The following is a 19570-nucleotide window of genomic DNA, read 5'->3' on the forward strand; positions in this document are numbered from 1 at the left end:
TCATGTCAAAACATATCAAATCCTACACCTTAAATGTGCAATTTATTGTAGGTCAACTATATCTCAATAAAATTATAAAAATAAAGACATAATATTGTCTAATGGACTGGAGTTGGAATGTGAGAGAAAAGAGATCAAAGGTGGTTTGTAAGTTTTGGGCTTTGAGCACCTGGATAATGGGAATTAAATTGTCATTCTTATTTCTGAGATAGGGAAGACTGAAAGCAGATTTTGAGAGAAAAATGAGTTCAGTTTTCAACATGTTGTTAGAGATGCCTACTAGATACATTTTATAACATAATAAATACATGGTAGAAAAGAAATGAAGAATGACTCAGACAGACAGTTTCTCTGTATGATCCACTGGTTCTCCAGAAAGCGCAGAAGTACACTGGACCAACGGGGACCTCTCATGGCCCCTGTAGACAAATGTTTGTGCACACCTTTTTTTCCCATCGTTTTCTTTATTTAACATTGTGAACATGGTGGACTACATTCTTTTTTCTAAGTTTTAAAGATTCAGTTAATTTGGAGAAACAACTGATGGGTTCATTGTTGGAGGTTGATGAATAACCTTAGCAGAGACTATAGTAACAAGCCCTTGGTCACAGACAAACGAGAATGGCTCCACCCAGGATGGGAGCATTGCAGACACTCTTCCTTGGGCTGGCTAGCTTGTGCCTTTCCCCCCTTAACTGTACATATCAGTAATTCAGCTATATTATGATTTAAATCAGATTTTGCTCCTCTTGTCAGAAAGTACAATTGCTTGTTAGTTGATAGGTTGTGATGAAAAGGAGTCTACTCCTTGGGCTTGATACTTAGCTCCATTAATCACTGGATGTGTGACTGCCTCAATTTACTCTAAAATAAGGATTGGAATAGGACCTACTACTACTGTAAGGTACTATTGTTATGAAGATTAAATGAATTGATATGTATAAAACCTTCAGAATAACAACTGGACATAAAGAAAGCATTCAAGAAATGTTAGCTACTAGCTTTCTTCTCTGACAATCGGTTTTGTCAGTTGGTTCCCACTAAGTTGTGGACTTTTTTGGACCAGGACCAGATATCTTGTCTTTTGATTTTCATTCACTCCCACACCATGCTAGGGCTTTGTCCAGCGTCTGGCATGAATGGTAGCACAAAATGAGAGTTAAAAATATGCTTTTGAATTAAATAATTTCTTCCCTTACGGATAAAGATAAGAATCTCAAGATCTTAGCCTGAAGACTAATGTCCATCTCTCTGCCCCCACCTGTCCCCGCCTTAAAAAAAAGCAGGCCACTGTCTCCAGTTTACACCCTCACTCACAGTTCCATTCACCTTCCCCTTTCCTAATCAGAGGGATCTTGGGGTGGGGCTTCAAGGAACCTCTAGGAGTTTGAAGGGGAGGGAGCCTGGAACCATAGACTAGCTGTGACAAGTCAGGGGTGGGATTTGGTAGTTCAGAAAAGGAGGTACCAGACCAGGAATGGGGGATGGGAGTGATGGTGGAGTGGGCTAGTTCAGGATGAACCAGAAATGAGACGTTGAGGAAAGCCAGAAAGGACCAGTTGGCAGGGGGGGGGGATGGGTGGGTGACTACTAGAATCATGTGGAGGGTCGCTTGTGAGGGCACAGAAGCAAAGGCAGGTGATTGGACGAGAAGGAGAGTCCTAGTTGCCAAGGCAGCGACTAGAGGAGAAGGTCTTCAGTTGAGGAGAAGGTCTGGACTAGAGAAGGACGGAGCTCCAGCTCCGTGTGTTCTCCAGTAGAGTCTGTGGACTGACCCCCAGATATCCCTGCTGAAGTGTCACCCGGGAAAGGCGTAAGCCTTTCCTGGCGCCACCCCTCTGCGCTTGGCTACCCACACGCCCCCTGAGCCCCACCTCCTACGCGCCCACAGACACCCGCCGCAGCCTACTTCACCGGCTCACCCAGGTGACCACAACATGGCTGTGGCGCAGGTGCTGATCTTCTGTCTGTTCATGGTGCTCTTCTGGCTGTTCGTGCTGTGGCCGAACTGGCGAGTGCCGGGCCAACCGGACCCGAGCACCGGCCAGCGCTGGTCGAAACACAAACTCTGTGCAGACGACAAATGCAGCAGTGAGTGCACAGGCGGGTGGGCAGCCCAGGGTCTCCACTGTGGCTCTTTGGGGCCGCATGGGGCTCCGATCTTCCTCGTCCCCAGCCCCAAGGGCTGGGTGAGGGGGGTCGCAGGATGACGGGTGGGGAGCAGGAGTGACAGAGCCTCGGGACCCTGCGTGTGTCCCCTCTGGCTCTGCTGGCGCCCCAGCCAGCCCGCTCGGGTTGTGGGGGGCTTCGACTCCCACTTGTTGCCAGCGTTTTATTTTTCTCTACTGACTGAGGCGGGGGTTGGGAAACACGATTCCCCAAGGACAGCTCTCAGTTTATTCCCTTCCAGGACTCGCCTAGGATCTCAGTGGGTGATGGGGTTGTGCCCACGCTGTAGCAGAGCGCTTTTCTGCCCCCTCTACAGGGACCTGGGCCGGTGCAGTATCAGGGCAGATGCTCTCCAGGGCTCGGTGGCCCTAATTCCCGCGGCAGGTTGATGGTGGGGCTCCTTGGGAAAGGCTCACTGGCCCCTTTGTCCTTTTGCTGCACTGGGGATTGGGCTGGTTTTGCCTTTTAACAGGGACTAGAGTTTAGGCTTGGGAAGAGCACCGAGTCCAGGCACGCAATGTGTTTCGAGGTCTCGGCCCCGACTCTGCTTCAATCCTGTCATTTCTGTGCATAGAAGCCTCCCTTCATATTTGAGGTAGGGTAGCAGGTGGGCCAATAATCTTTTGCTTTTGAAAGAGGCCAAGGATCTGCACCAGCCACCTGGGAACTGCAGCCTCTTCTGTGTGCAGGAAGCGGACAGAATTCCTGGATTGGAGGTGGGCAGTGGGGAGGATGTAGCCATTCAGATTCAGATGAAGAGGTTTGTTGCAATAACAATAAAAAATACTCCAAGATTTTTATAAGCCAATTCAGTTTTAGACTCAGTCACTAGTGTTGTTGGAACCTCTTTCCTCTATATATTTACTAGCCCAGAATACTTCTTATGGACTCCCGCTTGGTTTCTAGTAACCTTGCAACTTGATGACTGTGTTGTCCATAAATTGTAAGCAGTACATATTTTAAAATATTCATGCTAAAAAGGCCAAGAAGTTTACCATTGAGCTCTTTATGTCTAAATTGGTGTTACCAAAACCAAATTTTGTAATTTGAATTATTTGTTCCACTCCAATAAAGAAAAAAGATGTCTCCAATATATGTTAAGAAGTTCCTAGAGGTAACCCTAAGGCTGGAATAAATAAACACTCAGAGAAGCAAAGCAGCTGCCATGATATTTTCTTTCATTTTTGCTATTCTTTGCTATTGAGCGCTATCCTACGTGGGATACCTGGACAATCTCATCACTGATGCTTCGTCAGTACTAAGACATGGTGTTGGTTAGGTTCAGTGGGGTAACATAACTTGAGAAATGGCCTGTGTCCAAACAGATGTGACCAAAAACAACAGGTGGGTCTGTGTTGCGTTGTAGGAAGTAGTGAGGTGTGTATGTAAGGTGTCCTTGTGTGCCTTCCAAATAAGTGCTCCAAAAAAAAAAAAAGAACTAAATAGGTGCTCCATAGTATGCATTATGTTGTCACCTAATATATTACTGATTTATAAATCCTCTATGACCTAAGGGGGAACAAGAGAAACATTGCCATTTCCACTTGTGATGAGAATTCCCCACCTTAAAGTGTCTCTCACTTTCAACTTGGCCTCTTAATTACATATGAATTAGGATGCTGACAGTTCTGAAAATAGTCCTATTTTAGCTTCAAAAAAACAAGTTACCCTCTCCAAATCTGTGTTTGTTCCTCAGACATATATTTTTATAAAACAAACATTCTCGTGTATTTTACTGCTAATTGGCTTTTAGAAAAAGTGTTATTTCCATTTCTTTGTGCTTTTTACATACATCTATTGTCCATTTCATCTTAAATCAGAAACTGTCTATTTGGTCAACCAAAAGAAAAATGTTGCTTCTACCAGTTTCTAGATCAATTGTGATCCTAGTCCTGCATTTTAAGCATGAAGGTATTGCCTGACCTTTTCTCGTGGTTAAACTTGTTCCTTGTCAGATAGGATACCCACTTTTGATTTTGTTTATTAAAAAAAATACGAATGAGGATGTTTTGAAACAATCTTAATGTTGGATATAGTCAACAATATTTGCTCAGAGAAAATATATTTCCTGGTTATTTACCCAGATCCTGAACCCAGAGACAGCAACTCTGCTGCAAATGAAATTGACAGTGTTTACGGCTGCATGGTAGCACTTGCAGCCACTTAAAGGTAATGTCTTTTAGCAGTTAGTTCAAGTTAATTAACCCCTTGGGGGTTCCTGGATATTCTAACCTCTTCCCTATTACCTCTGCATGAAGCCATACTTAAGCCTGTCCATGTCTACACTTGGATTTACATATTTGCAAAATGAAGCTTTCTATGATTATGAAACAGAAAAAAATTGAGGAGGCCTGCAAGAACCAAGAGTTTCACTGAAACCAGCTATGGTTGGTGGTAGCCACTTTGCTTTTTATTTCTCAGCACAGAGAAAAATAGAGAAGCTTCCTTTTCCCTCGTCTAATTGCAGGGAATATTGTATTTTATAGCAATAAAATCTCTAAGGATTTTAGATACTTTGAGCAGGTGAATTAAAAGTGATTCCAGAGAGTACTGGAAAAACTTGATTTTTGTTCATAGTGGGATTCATATTTCCTGATGAGTCAATATGGACTGTGAAAAATCAAATCCTAATGTTTGTTTTTTTCTTTTTTCAATGTTTATATACAGTGTTAATGTATCGAGGTGAAGCTGTTGAAGATTTCACAGGACCAGATTGTCGTTTTGTAAATTTTAAAAAAGGTGACCCTGTATTTGTCTACTATAAACTTGCAGAGGTATCACCAGAACTTTGGGCCGGAAGTGTAAGTAAAAGTTTGACAGGTGTTATATTCTTAATTTTGATGGGTAGCAGTGTAGATTTAAATGACTGATTTCTTGGGGTCTTTGTAGAGTTAACCTGACCTCTTTGCCAGGCCCTGTGCTCCTAACACACCTAAGGCCTGGCACAGCATAGAAAGTCAGGAGACTTTCTGAAACAGAACTGAACTGGTTGTGGTTGCTACCCCTCACATCAAGTTCCAGAAGGCTCTACACATCATAAAGGTCGTCATGGTGAAAACATGACAATTCTTAGCTTTGCTGTTTCAAAAGGGAAGGATTCATGGACATTAGAGTTAATCCTGTAAATTAAGTCAGAGATAGTAACTCAGGCATGCATATTTAAAGTTGATTTTTTGTGTATTTTACCTAATCAATTGTGCTGTTTTTACTCTAAAAAAGCAGAATATTATGTCCATTGTGTGCTTTTTTCCCCCCCTTTTTTTCTTTTTTGCAACTTCTGGGTCATCCATTTTCTGCTTTTCCTATATTCTATGCCTGAAGGTTCCCCCAGGGGTTCTACTTCCAGCCAGTTGTATGGATCTTCTGATGAAAGACATGACATTGTTTATATCATGCTTTGATATTTTAAATGGGGAGATTCACTAGGAGTGTCCTCCTAGTGGCTTATGAGTATTGTCCTTTTCATTTAAAAAAATGTGATATGTGTATTGTTTACGTAAAATAGTAGCAAGGGTCTTTGATGACTGTAGGAATGTTCTAGTTTAGAGACATTCCGGGTTGCATCCTTGAAAGTTCTCACCCTAAATAAAACACCACACAGCAGAAAATAAGACAGAAAATAAGAGTAATCCCTATGGAAAACTAGTTTCATTTTGTTGCCATTTCTGACTCTTAGGGAATGATCTTGAAACATGGTGCCTCTAGGTACAAACTTTATATTTAGACAGAGTCCCAGTTGCAGTACTCCATATAAAGAACCATCTATTGTTTCTTTCAAGTATACCAAATAGGATTGGTAACCTTTAAACTTGGAACTGTTTTTCCATGTACCTAAGTGGCATTTTTCATGTAGTAGTCGTCTTTCTTTCCTTCTTTGAGCTTTTGGATAAATGGGCTTGATTTGCATTTTCTCCTCTCACATTGTAGCCTGTTAACTCTGTTCATCCCTAGGACTCTTGCCATTCTGGGTGGCAGCACTCATCCTGTCTTCCTGAGGAGCCCTGCTTTCAGCACCTGACCAGAAAGGATCTTTGCCGACTGATGAGTGTTTGGGTGGCACCTTGTTTGCATTGCTCCTCTGGCATTCATTTGTCCTCTTTGCCTTCAGTCAGGTTGTGTTTTATCTTAGCTCCCTATAAAATGAAAAACTCAGTTAGGAAAGGACCCCTGTCTAATCCATCTTCCTTTTGAATATTTCCTTTCAGGGCAGTGGCACTTAAGTACATTTGTTCTGATAGTAGCTTATGCAGAATTTGTTCTCTTGTGGCAGTTCTTGGCTCCCCACCCACAAATCAAATCAGCAGCACCTTAGCAGGGATGATGTATGGAAGCAAAATTAGATATAAAAATTATTTCCAGTAATGAGCCTCCATGATTCTGCATCATTTTTTTCATATCACAAGAAATGGGATACCACCAAGTGTGTAATTATGGAGCTTTATATAATCTATGGTCTCATTTGACACAGATTAAGAAGAGATAAATGTGTTCCCTTTCTCCATACATCTCTGGTTTCTTTCCCTTTTCCAAATTTAACCTTAATAGAATTTTCATCAGAAGGGAAAAGTATATTTCCCCTCAGACTCGCCTCTCATGTCATAAGTGTTATACTTAAGAAATTAAAAACTCTTTAGTTTTCAAAATGATTCTCCTTTTGAGTTTTCAGTTTTCATTCTGCAATGTTGTTGGTTTTCTAGAGTCTCAGACTTTATCTGCAGTGATGAAACTTTTAATTGCTCCGTCTTATCTAATCTTCATGGCAGTATTCTACCACTAATACTGGCTCTCAGATGGTTTCTAGATATAACAAGAACATTCATGAATGGGGATATTTTAGAGGTAGTGATAAGATGCCTTTTTTAATTTTCTTTTTTGTGCATTTGATTTGCCTATCAGTTTCCTTTAATTATTGGCAAGAATCTTCTGTTCCTTTTAGTCAGTAGTTAGTAATAGGAGTGTCTTTCTCAAGGGGAACTTTATATACCTTTTGTACACTTTATGTAACTTCATATAATTTAACTGTTGGTGCTGAAAATAAATGGGGTTCTTTTCTGCAGAGGATTTATTTTGGGTGAAACTGAAGCTTGATATGTGGTTTCATATGCATTATATTGTAATTTTATTTTCTCCCCTGCTGAGGGCCATTAGGAATGAAGCTTCAAAATTTCCTTGCCAGCGTACCCCATGTTAAATGGATTTCACTGTTGACATTGCATGTAAGGTGACCTTGCTCAAGGACCAAGGCGGATCCGGGTTTAGAGCTGATCAGGTTTGAGGAAGTATCCCACTCCTTAGGGTGTTCCCGGTTTAAGACAAAAGGAGTTTTAGGGAAGTTGGAGGTTGAAGATTATTGCTGCTGGGAGTAGGGCGTGCCTGCAGCCTGAGTTCCCGCTGAGTTCTCCTGGAGAAAAAGTTTTTAGGAGGTGAATTGTTCGGGAGATTGGATTGCCCCCGAACCTGTGTGGAGGCGGTGTGAGTCGGGAATAAAGAATTTCTGTTTGAATCTACAAGGCTGTGAGTGCCTCCTGATTCTGTGCCCAGCCAAGACTGCAGCATTAATTTTCTCCCCCCTTCTGATTAATTAAACAACAAGCAATGTGGCTAAAGGACCGTGCCTGGTAGGTTGTCCAATTCAACATATGGTTCTTACCCGTCATGGGAGAACTGACCTTTAGACGTCAGTTTCCTGTCTTGGGTTGAATCCACTGCAACCAGATCAACCCGTCACTGACTACCGGTCCAGCATTCAGCCATGCTTGTGGATAGGCCTAAGCACCATTGTGGGTGGGTGAGGTTCTTGCCTCACCTCTGTTGGCCCCCAAATTTAACCTTGGTGCCAGTGGGGAGGTGAGGTTCTTGCCTCACCTCTGTTGGCCCCCAAATTTTAGACCATCACTAGTAGAAGGGAGGAGGATACAGAAATGCCACGACACCAAGCCAATTGACAGCTCCTTTGGAAAAATTGTGTCACTGGTGACACCATCAGCAAAGATGCCAGCATTACCACAATTAACATGGGGTGCGCTGGCAAGGAAATTGCATCACTAGTGACACCATCAGCAAGGATATGCCAGCAGTACCACAATTCGCTGCACCAGACGATAGTTCACAATGCATGCAACTCATATATAGTCCAAGCAAGTTCTGCAAGCAGTTCAAATCGGAGGAGTCTATCAATATGTTCATTTCCTTTCAAAGTAAATCAAGTCCTTGATTGAGCATTACTTGTTGAGTTATATTCATTGATGCATCAGTTTATACAGTTTACTGTGATAGCTATCATAGAAGCTGAAGTTTGGTTTTCTTAGTCTTCACTGGCACTGGGATGGAGATGGGAATTCTGGCAATGATGTTAAAGAGACATTATCCTGAAGAGAATTATTAAATATAATGAAAAGGAAAAGTGAAAGTAAACAAACAGATCTGTTAATCACCTTTAAAAACAATAGTAAGCAAACAGATCTGTTAACCACCTTTGAAAACAATCATTAACAGCTGTTTACCTAATTTAGATTAAACCACTTAAATCACGTGAATAAAAAAAAAGAAAATTCCGATCCATTTTTTCATGAGCACTCCTCATATAAAAATATGGACATACACACATACTGACATGCAACACAAAACAGTGCACTCATAACATACAACACGTAAGACAATAATAACAGCCTTGTAGCTTTACCTAGGTAAAATCTCCATTGCAATTTTTATAAACTCCACAGTCAAAAAATAAAACAGTCAAAAAACAAAGCTGATCAGAAAAACATTAACCTAGGTTTGTATGAGCTCAAAAAATAAAATAGAACTTTATGATGTGGGAAAAATGCAATAATAAAATAGATATTGAAAAAAGGCACCGTGGTTAATCACTGTTGCAGATGTAAGAATAGCCAAGCTGGAGCTCTGGATATCAGCTGTTATGGATTTGAGTCAAATTATCTTCTTTTTGGTCTGTAGAAATTGTTTTAGTTAGTGTCTCTCGAATCTAAATCGGCTGCTGTTCTCCCTGTGGAAACACAAAAACAGAACCCCGACTCCAGACAAACACTGGGTCAGGAGCTTTCCAATGTCCTGTTAGAATATCTTTCCAAAGTACCTTAGGCTTATGTACATTTTTTGGATACATATGTCTTTCCGCAGCATTAAGTCCTGATGAATCCAAATTTAAAAAGTTTAGAGTAAAAAAAGGGTTATTTTAAGTTTATCTTTGGGGGATATATACCCCTTTAAGATCCTTTTAAATTTAAGTCTTTCAAAAGCATTTTGCCTTAGTTTTTAGAATTACTTTAGTCCTTTTAATTTTTAGATGTGGTTTGAAACCATAGTTGTCTTAGCCCTTTGTATTTTCTATCTGAAATACCTTTACTTGACATTTTTAACCATTTTCCATCTTATTTCTATCTTCTAGTTTTCTTCTAAGGTTTTTATATTTACCCTTAGTTGCTTTCTTCTCTCCTAGTTTTCTTTCATTTCCTATATTGTGGGTATAAAATTCTTGTCTTTCTACATCTTTTTATCTTCCTATATCTTTATCTTTCTACATCTTCTCCCTTTTTTTTTCCTTTTTGTACTTCTGTTTTTGAAGTTTTCCACTTCAAATTTTTAATCTTCTTTATCTAAATCTTTTATCTTATTATCTTCCCATTTTCATGGGTTATATTTTTTTTCCTCCATCGTGAAGGCATCTTAACCACCTTCAATTTAACCTTTTAAAGCTTTTTGCAATGTACTTAGACATTTTACAACTTTTTACTTTACCAAACAAAGATTATCTCATCTCCTTCTTTTTAGTTTAATAAGTACATTTTAATAGTTTGATGAGTAAAGCAATCTTCCTTCAATTTAACCATTTAAAGCATTTCATTTATCATCTATACTGTACTATTAAATGTACTTTTTCACCACCTACAGCTTCACTCTTTTAAACGAGGCTTAGATTTTGTTTAAATCGCTTAATATTAGTTTACATGGCTGCCCTTCAACCAAAGGCTCTTTTTTACTCCATTAAGAAGCTTTGTCTCAATCTGCCATGTACAAATACCTTTTTTTTCTTTCTACCTTTCTCAAGCTTTTAAATTAAATCTAGTTTCCTCAAAATCTTTTTAAATGGCATTTTACAAATTTTCACTTTACCACACAGAGATTATCTCAACTAGAAACATTTCTTTTTCCTTTAACCTTTTATATTAAAATATATTTCCACATCTTGAATCTTTTTATACCTCTTTTTTAACCATTAACCCTTTTTATAAATTCACATTCTAAAACAACCCTTATAAAATTACTCCACTTTAATAAGATGAAATACTTTCATGTTTTTTAAGGTACTGTTATACTGTAATTGAAACCCAGCTGAAACTTCTTATACTCTCTGTATATAAATTACACATGATAGAATCTTAACACTTAGTAACCTTGTTTCAGCAAAGACACAGACCAAAGCAATATTAAACATTTTTCCATTTGCCAATTTATGAAAACACACATAATGTTTAAATATATTACCTTATGGAACTTAATAAGTAAAGAGTACTTGATTTCATATTTAGTGGTTGATATTTTAACATTTTAGCTTTGTAAATGAATCAGCTGTCTGTAAAAACCAAGACAAGTATAGTGAACAGAACTAGTCATCTCTTTCTTGTTGAAGAAAAATCCTTCTACAGGATACCATAATGGTCCCATTGATATACTTAATAACTCATCTTTATAAAGCCATGGGCTACATTTTTGTATTGTATCAACATATGCCATAGTTTTTCTTGGTCTTACTGGGGTACCTCCTTCCTCTTAACAATTTTTCTTCCTCAGAGGCGAACAACTTCAAACCTTGAGTCAACCATTTTCCTTAGTTTGCCTGAGAAAGTTCTAGGAACAGGCCACTTGAAATGAAAACAAAATAAATCAAAACAAGAACACATTGTTTTTTGAAATGGTCACCCATTTTTTTGCTCTCTTTCAGGAGCGAGCAAATTCACTTACCCCCAAGCTTCAGACATCCCACGTATGGGCCACCATAATGCCGCAGTCTTGGCTGGGCACAGAATCAGAAGGCACTCACAGCCTTGTAGATTCAAACAGAAATTCTTTATTCCCGACTCACACCGCCTCCACACAGGTTCGGGGGCAATCCAATCTCCCGAACAATTCACCTCCTAAAAACTTTTTCTCCAGGAGAACTCAGCGGGAACTCAGGCTGCAGGCACGCCCTACTCCCAGCAGCAATAATCTTCAACTTCCAACTTCCCTAAAACTTCTTTTGTCTTAAACCGGGAACACCCTAAGGAGTGGGATACTTCCTCAAACCTGATTAGCTCTAAACCCGGATCTGCCTTGGTCCTTGAGCAAGGTCACCTTACATGCAATGTCAACAGTGAAATCCATTTAACATGGGGTACGCTGGCAAGGAAATTTTGAAGCTTCATTCCTACTTGACAATGGCCCTCAGCACTCCCCAAGTACTTGTAAAAGTAGATTTGGACAAAGCTAGGAAAGCATATACTATCAATACATCTGCTATAGTGTAACATTTTAGAGATTTTTGTATTGTTTTTACTTATTAATTTTTATGACTGTTGTGTATTGGTTAAGAAAGACATAAATATTGGTTTATGAGCAATGCTACAAAATGTACAGGTAAATTCTTGCTAGAGGTTATTTGGAATTGCATTTATAACCAGCTTTGATTTACATAGTTTTAACCATATAGTATCCAATAATCTTCTATGCAGATCTTTTATTTACTTCAGAAGTCTTAACTTTATATGCTCTGTGTTGAGAATTAAGCTAAATGTTAAAAAGAAAACTTCAGTGGTTGGAAATGTTGCTTTTTAATAGTTCTGTACTTAATTTTTATTTGGAATAATAATCTCAGTGTAATTGTTATAGCAACTTTCTTTCTTGGTTATACCATATACCTATCTATTATGTGTATATTTCCTGCCACTTCTGAGAAATCTCTTATTTATATTCCTTGTACAGAATTTATTTGATATTTGTCTCTTTTGCACTATAGGTTGGCCGTATGTTTGGATACTTTCCAAAAGATTTCATCAAGGTAGTTCGTGAATATACTAAAGAAGAGCTACAAATTCCAACAGATGTAAGTTATGGATTTCTTTTTTGTTCTCAATTGTAAACTGGCTTATAAATCCATCAGTTATATTCAGTTAACTGCTTCTGAATGTTTTATAATGTGTTTGGGGGGCAATCTAACATTTGTGTGTCAGATTTTCATTTGAAATCAGACTACCTGTAAAAAAAAAAGTTTGAAAGGCATTCAAGGGTGATTATATTATAATCTGAGAGTTGTCTAATATATTGAAACAGATATTCTAAGAGGCAAATAATTTCATTTTACAGGCAAAACTCATTGGATAGTTATTAGACATTTTAAGTATATTTAGGTTAAATTAATAAACTCTAACTTTTATACTAGGCTAGAAATATGTACTTACAAAGGTTTCTTATTCTTAGTCATATACGGGATCATAGTCATGTTATAGATTTGGAAAAGGGGACCTGAGCGTTTCAGGTGATGTTCAGTCTCAGATCTTTTAAGGCCAGAACTGCTTCCTTTATACAACATTCCTGTATGGTGCTCTGACTTAAATTGATTTTGTGACTGAAAGGATTTCGTGTTCTAGAATTCTCACTTCAGCTGATTATTTTCTAGAGTTTTAAATTGTATAGTAATTGATGCCCACCAACACTGAAACATCTTTGGGCAGCTCTTTGTAGTGGCTGTAGAATATGCAAACTGCTAGGCTAGGACAGTTCTTAGATTAGATGGACTGAATGGATAAAGTCATCCTGTTTGTTGTTGCTGTTCCTAAAATTTCTTTATAATCTCAGGGGCCATAAAATCACTTCTGTTGCTTGTTGGACTTCATTGTTGGTAAAGAGAGTTCTTGGGATTTAAGCTGTGACAGCAGTTCACTGATTACAGAGAACTCATTTGTTTTGAACTCTGCCTTCTCATTGTATTTCCCATTACATGCATCCCTCATGGCTTAGAAATGCATGTGATGAGGAGAGGAAATCACTCATCCCTACTACATTGAACTGCCTCCCCCACCCCCGGAACCCCCGCAGAATATTATGAAGATTTAATTAGGAATGGAAATTTTTTAAAAACATGTCCATTCATACTATGGCTCCTTTTATATCAATTTGCTTACTAGTAGCAAGAAGGAAGACTAGATAATATACACATAATCCTGAGAGAGATCTTAGTGACTGTGAAACCCTGATGAAGAGAAAGGTGTATACCTTGTTGAATCTTGTTTTCAGTTTGTTCTTGTGGTAATAATAATGTGAGGAGCCTCCTTAATATCATTCTTTATTCCATCCAATGTACTTGTATCTCAGTAAGATACTTTAAAACTGATTCATTTTTCTCAATGCTGCAGGATCTTCCAGCTTCTCCCGAGCAAATGATTAAGAGTTAAATTTCTGAAACATAGGTGTAGATATTAAGAGCTGGAGGATCCTATAAGTGATACCTTGCCTTTCCCTACTTATGTTCAGAGCAAATTGAGAGAGACCCAAGAGTCAGGCAGTTGGAGACCAAATTGTCACCATTTTTACTCATTATGCTTTTTAAAGAATATGACCCATGTTAAAAAAAAGAAAGAAAGAAAGAATAGACTTTCTAACACTGTAGTCTAGAAAAAGACAGATTTACTCAGCCATAGATGGAGTTAGGCAGTGGGGGTTGGAGGAGGGTAATGTGGTTGACCTCAAAGATTCTTTAGAACCAATCCTGAATTTGGGAGCATGGATGAGTTTGCTTTTGTGATACTTTGTTATTGACACATTAATGGTTTTCTTTTCCTTACAGGAGAAAGATTTTGTTTGTTTTGATGTTGGAGGAGATGATTTTGATAATTATAACGTAGAAGAACTTCTAGGATTTTTGGAATTGTATGATTCTGCAAATGAAGATTCTGAGAAAGCTATAGAAAAAGTGGGACAATTTCCTGAAGTCTCCCAGGATGTTGAACCTGAACCTAAACCAGTAGTAGCAAACTCACAAGAAATTGAAAGTGCATTCTCAGAAAACACTGTGGATCTTGAGGAACAATTTTTGGCTCAGAAGAACCATCCTCATGCAGATAGTCAAACAGATAATGCTCAGGGTGAACAAACTTCACTTGAACTTTTTGAAGAAATACTACCAGATAAATTGAAAGTGCCAGAAAGTGAAAAAAACAAAACCAGCAACATTTCTCAGGTCTCAAACGAACAGGAGAAGACTGATGCTTATAAACTTTTGAAAAAAGAAATCAATCCTTATCTAGAAACCAAAGAAAACAAACAAGAAATGAGTATAATTTGGAAGATTTTAAAGAAAACTGAAACCACAGCCAAAAGGGTAGACATTTCTCAGGTCTCAAACGAACAGGAGAAGACTGATGCTTATAAACTTTTGAAAAAAGAAATCAATCCTTATCTAGAAACCAAAGAAAACAAACAAGAAATGAGTATAATTTGGAAGATTTTAAAGAAAACTGAAACCACAGCCAAAAGGGTAGACATGATGGACAAGGAACGAGGTGATATGGAAATGGGAAAGGAGGAAAGTTTTTTGGGGAAGAAAACAGTTGTACATTTAATCAAAGCAGATATATTTTGGATAAGAATGCAAAGTGCAAGTGAATGTTCAGGGTAGAATATGAACCTGTAAAGAGATAATCTTTGCTCTGGATCCTATTGGTCTATGTCCTGAGCTCAGGAAGGAGATAGGTTCACCATTTGGCTCCTAGGTTACTTTGAACATATTTGAAAGGCACATTAAGCAAGCTAGACTTATGGAATTCCCTTCTCTATACTGGCTCATTGAGACCAGCACACTTGTAGATGAAAGAGTTCCTGTTATTTCTGAGCAGAATAGACATTTTGCACTTTTGTTCTGGACCAGAATTCTCTTCTGCACATTTATTCATGTGAGTGTATGTTGGTTTGCCAAGGGAAGGTAAGTTATTGAAGCCTCTATCATAAATGTATTTGTTTATGAAATACTTTGGATTAAATACTTTGGATTAAAGGCTTCTTTATAAATTTGACTGTATAGTTCAGTCATCCTTTAAATGGGATGAAAACAATTAACCCTCCCGTATCCTTGCCCAGTTGTTCTCATGGGCTCATGCCAGGACATGGAGGGCAGTGTTGAGGTATCTGGAACTGTGTGCTGAGGGGGAGTGCTGATCATTGAGCTTAAGTGGGGGTAGATAGTGTCATCCATCTGGCTCAATGCATTCTTCTCCCTTGTAGAGATGCAGCCACCCCATGAAGATGATTTTCCTAAAGAGAACACAAATCGTCCTAATAGAAATCTTCATGAAGAGCCAAACCTCCTGCGTCATCATTTTAATATGAACCATCCTGAAGAGCCCAGCCTCTTGAATCAACCTGTGACTGAGGACATGGGTGTTTCAGAAGTGTCTCAGATCCCAAATACTGAGAAAGTAGACCCAGGTAAAGCTTGCCAATTTTTCTCTACAAAGTAGAGGCATTACCATAATGAAGGCTTTCAAGGATATTTGTTGCCAAAGGTACGAAATAGAGCAGAGAGTGATATAGGTACATGTGAGTTCAAAAAAAAAATATCTTAAGTGAGAGAAAAGCAAGAATAAAGATGACTAGAAATCAAAAATAGGCCAGAGACTGTAACTCACCTAAAAGCAAATGTTTAGGTATGACTAGCTTGTGTAACCATTTACAACTAAAATATTTTTCTTCAAAGGCCTTATGCTCTAAAACTGTAGTTTTCAACTAGACCAACAGCACCAGAAACTCTAGGGGTGGGACCCACAATCTGTGTTTAGCAGGCCTTCCAGGAAAGTCTGGCCTAGTACAAGTTAGCTTGAATAATCACTGTTCATAGTCTCATAAATTCTGTGTTTTTCTTCCCTTTTCTTCTAAATGGAATATAATATAGCTCAAGTCCTGTTTTTACTTGCTTCCTGGACATGGTAATTAAACTTTTTCAAATGCAATCAATGGTCCAGATCTTTATACTATATACTTACAGCAAACAGTACAGAACTGCAATCGATTTTAGATTGACACTTACGAATACTTCATCATAGTGCACAGTATCCAGTGGGAGATGAGAAACAATTTTTCAAAAAAATCCCCAATAATGGCATCAACAGCATTCTACTTTTGTGTTGCTCACTCTCATTTTATCAGTAAATTAGATGATGACTAATTGTTTATTTTAATCCATCCAGTATGGTGCTATGAAGCCATAATTACTGTATTTTGTGTTTTTAAAGGTTCTGGTCTGTAAGCATAGCTATAAGCATTATCCTGCACCAGTGCAGGGCTTGGCAGCACTGATCTGAACCTCCCCCCCACCATCTGCACACACAGAGTGTAGGAGAACTCATAGCAAGGGGGGATTCAGTTAATTTGAGAAGGAATAACATATGAGTTCTCCCATTTTCCAGAAGACATTGCATCTATATATGAACACTACTGACTTCTGAACTGTCTTTAACTCTATAAGGTTATGAAAATGAATCATGCACCATTACGATTTGTTATTTTCATGCTCCAAAACTTTCAAGAATAGGGAAAACTTGACTTACAAAATTAAGAATGAATTATTTCCCTGGCCTTTTAAGTTCCACCACAAAATGATGTCAATGACCTTTAATAGGTAAAATCTTCCCAAATGTCATTTAATGTGTCTCAGGTGCTGAGATGCTGAGCCAATGGGGCAGACTTCACCAGCAGTCAAATTCATAGACCAATAGTGAATGGAGGGCCTGGGGTTGTAGCTCAGTGGTAGAGTGCTTGTCTAACATATGAGGCACTGAGTTTGATTCTCAGCACTGCATACAAATAAATAAAATAAAGGTCCATCAAAAACTAAAAAAAAAATTAGGAAAAAGCTTAAAAAAATAGTAGTGAATAGAATCTCAGGGTTGAGAAAGACCTTAGAGGCAACTGGTCCAACTTCTTAATAACTGCATGCTGGACTCCTGCTGTTTAATCAAACATACCCCAGGCTCATGTAACTCATACTGAAATTCCACCCCTACAAGCTCTCAGGTCTAACTGGAATTCTACCTCATTCACAGAGCCTCAATGCAGGTCTGTACCCAATTCCCTTTAGTCTCTCTTGGTACTACTGTGTTCTTTTTAAATAGCTGTCATCTGTCCATTCAATAAATAATTGTTGAGTATCTCTGCCAGGTGCCAGATACTATGTTAAGCCTTGGCCCATTCCACCTGCAAATCTGCAAACCAAGACTCCATCTCTTTCAGCTTTCCTAAAATTTTAAACACAAAGTTTCACCAGCACTAAATCCATGTTTTTTGAATGTGACCCTGTCTATATATCTCTGGTTTTAAAAATTTTCCTTGAGTAAATATTGTTCTGGTAGCAGTTGTATGGCCATGGAAGTAGTGAAGAGTAGACTGGAGATTGTTCATTTTATAATTGAAGGGTTTGACAGCTCTAATTAGGATTTTGAAGTTTTCTTCTCTGTTGTGTTAATTGTCTTTAGGAGAGCCACATATTCTAGGCACTGTGACTCATATATTTAGTGAAACACTCGATGAATATTGAAACTGAAGAGAGACAATTCTTATTCTATAGCATAAAATAAAATAGCAATTTCCCCTTTCAATTTTAGAGCTACTTATAACAGAAGGTACTCCTGTTGATGCTGCTGATACAGAAAACCAACTAGAGATAAAGGTCGAAGAGCCAGCAGATGCCACCCTTTTGGACAACATACTTTTCTTGTTATATTCATTCTTGCTTTATTTGTCTAAGATGGTAAGTTTGACATAGTTTCTTCAATTAGAATGTTGATTATTTATTAGTTTTTAAGTGGCTTCTGGTCATGAAGTGAAAAACTTAAAATGTCTTTATGAAAATGACTCTTGACCCTTTGAGTAGATAGCTCCTGAAACAAAAGCCATAGGGGTGTGGCTTTAATGGTTACTTGGTTTAGCACATGAGGAAGATTTGCTGTCTACCAAGGCTAGACATTTGCACACCTGTAAAAACTTGGTTCTTCCCCTCAGAACCCTTCATTCTGGCAGGGAGATAACAGCATTCACTTGAAACACAGTAAGATAATGGCAGAAAGAGAGGTATTTATTCGATGGTAGAACATTATTGTCCATAAATGCATTTATTATGGTTGGAAGGGTGATCAGTAAGGTCAGAAAGTGGTTGAGATGTGTTTGAAGCACAGGCAAAGGGCAAACAGGAGTCTGACATGTGGTTTGTTGTTGATTAGACAGGCTGGGGTGGTGGGGGAAGCTGGCAGTCAGAAGAAATGTGTTCAGAGAAATGGAAACATGAAGAAAGGATATTTGGGGAGGGCAGGAGAATGTGAATAGTTGGTGTTGTAAAGTGTGAAGTTGGAGGGGGATGGGCCTGTTGGAGAGGCCAGCAAATCTTAAAGGAAGTCATGAGCCAAAGTAGCATTAGACCATTAATAGTGGGGATCCTTAGAAAGTTTTAAGAATGAAAGGAATTAGGTTAGATCTGTTTCTTAGAAAGAGTCACTTAAGGCTGATCTTTCTAAAGAAAATCATGATCCAAATAAGACATTTAATCTGTCTAGAAGCTTATCTAAGCATTTTAGGACTTACCTCCCCCCTATTGGTATTTGTTGATATTGGACATATAGAGTTTAATTATAGGAATGAGAAAGCTTTTAGAGGTTGGAGGATAAGATGGTCCTAGGGCCATTGTGACGGTAATCCTCCTCAACTGAAGTTGTTTCCTGTAGGTTGTATTATTTCAAGGCTTGTGTAAGAAAGATGATGTTGTTGTTTTCCTTGTAAAATGTATAGATTTTGAAGCCAGGTAGATCTGGTTTCAAATCCCAAGGTTATCATTTAGACGTTTGGGCAAATAACTAAACTTTTGAAAAAAGTTTTCCTCATCTGAAAAATGTAGATAATGCTTACTCCAATCATAAGAATTAAATGATTTGACAAGGTAAAATGTCTGGTGAGGTGTCTGGCATTTTGAAGGGTTTTACCCCTACACATGCCCTAATTCTTATGTAGACAGTCAGAGGTGGTATAAAGACAATGAATACCTGGGGAGGAAAGACCACCAGGGTGGAAAAGATGTGGTGGGGAGAAACTATTTTTCAGTTGGCTCCATGTTTGTTCATGATGGTGGCAGCCACCTGGGTAAGGGGTATATACGAGCCAGGCAGTTAGAATAATTATATTTCCAGTGATTAAAGCAGTCTTCCACAGTCATAATTTGATTATCAGAATGAATCAGCATCACTTGGAAAGTTAACAGCCTCACGATATGGGAAGGATTTCTTTATTCATATTTTTAGGTATGCACAGAGCCCTCCTCTAGGTCTAGGTCAGGGGACATGAATGTGGTGCAGGTATGGTCAGTGAT

The 19570-nt window shown here is 38.5% G+C and overlaps 1 protein-coding gene across 3 annotated transcripts in view; it reads left to right on the plus strand.

Annotated features, from left to right (window-relative positions):
- Nucleotides 1-4197: 4197 nt before the first annotated feature.
- LOC144373978 (transport and Golgi organization protein 1 homolog) overlaps nt 4198-19570 on the plus strand; it is a 49077-nt gene continuing 33704 nt past the window's right edge. The window contains exons 1-6 of one of the 3 annotated variants that reach the window (XM_078036950.1): nt 4198-4338; nt 4837-4970; nt 12185-12271; nt 14012-14726; nt 15445-15648; nt 17820-17965. In XM_078036950.1, the coding sequence (XP_077893076.1) occupies nt 4842-4970; nt 12185-12271; nt 14012-14726; nt 15445-15648; nt 17820-17965 (1281 nt within the window). In that variant the 5' untranslated portion in view covers nt 4198-4338; nt 4837-4841. The other 2 variants (XM_078036951.1, XM_078036952.1) reach the window with 2 other exon arrangements.

This window comes from Ictidomys tridecemlineatus, unplaced genomic scaffold, assembly GCF_052094955.1.
Source record: "Ictidomys tridecemlineatus isolate mIctTri1 unplaced genomic scaffold, mIctTri1.hap1 Scaffold_54, whole genome shotgun sequence".
Lineage (NCBI taxonomy): Eukaryota > Metazoa > Chordata > Mammalia > Rodentia > Sciuridae > Ictidomys > Ictidomys tridecemlineatus.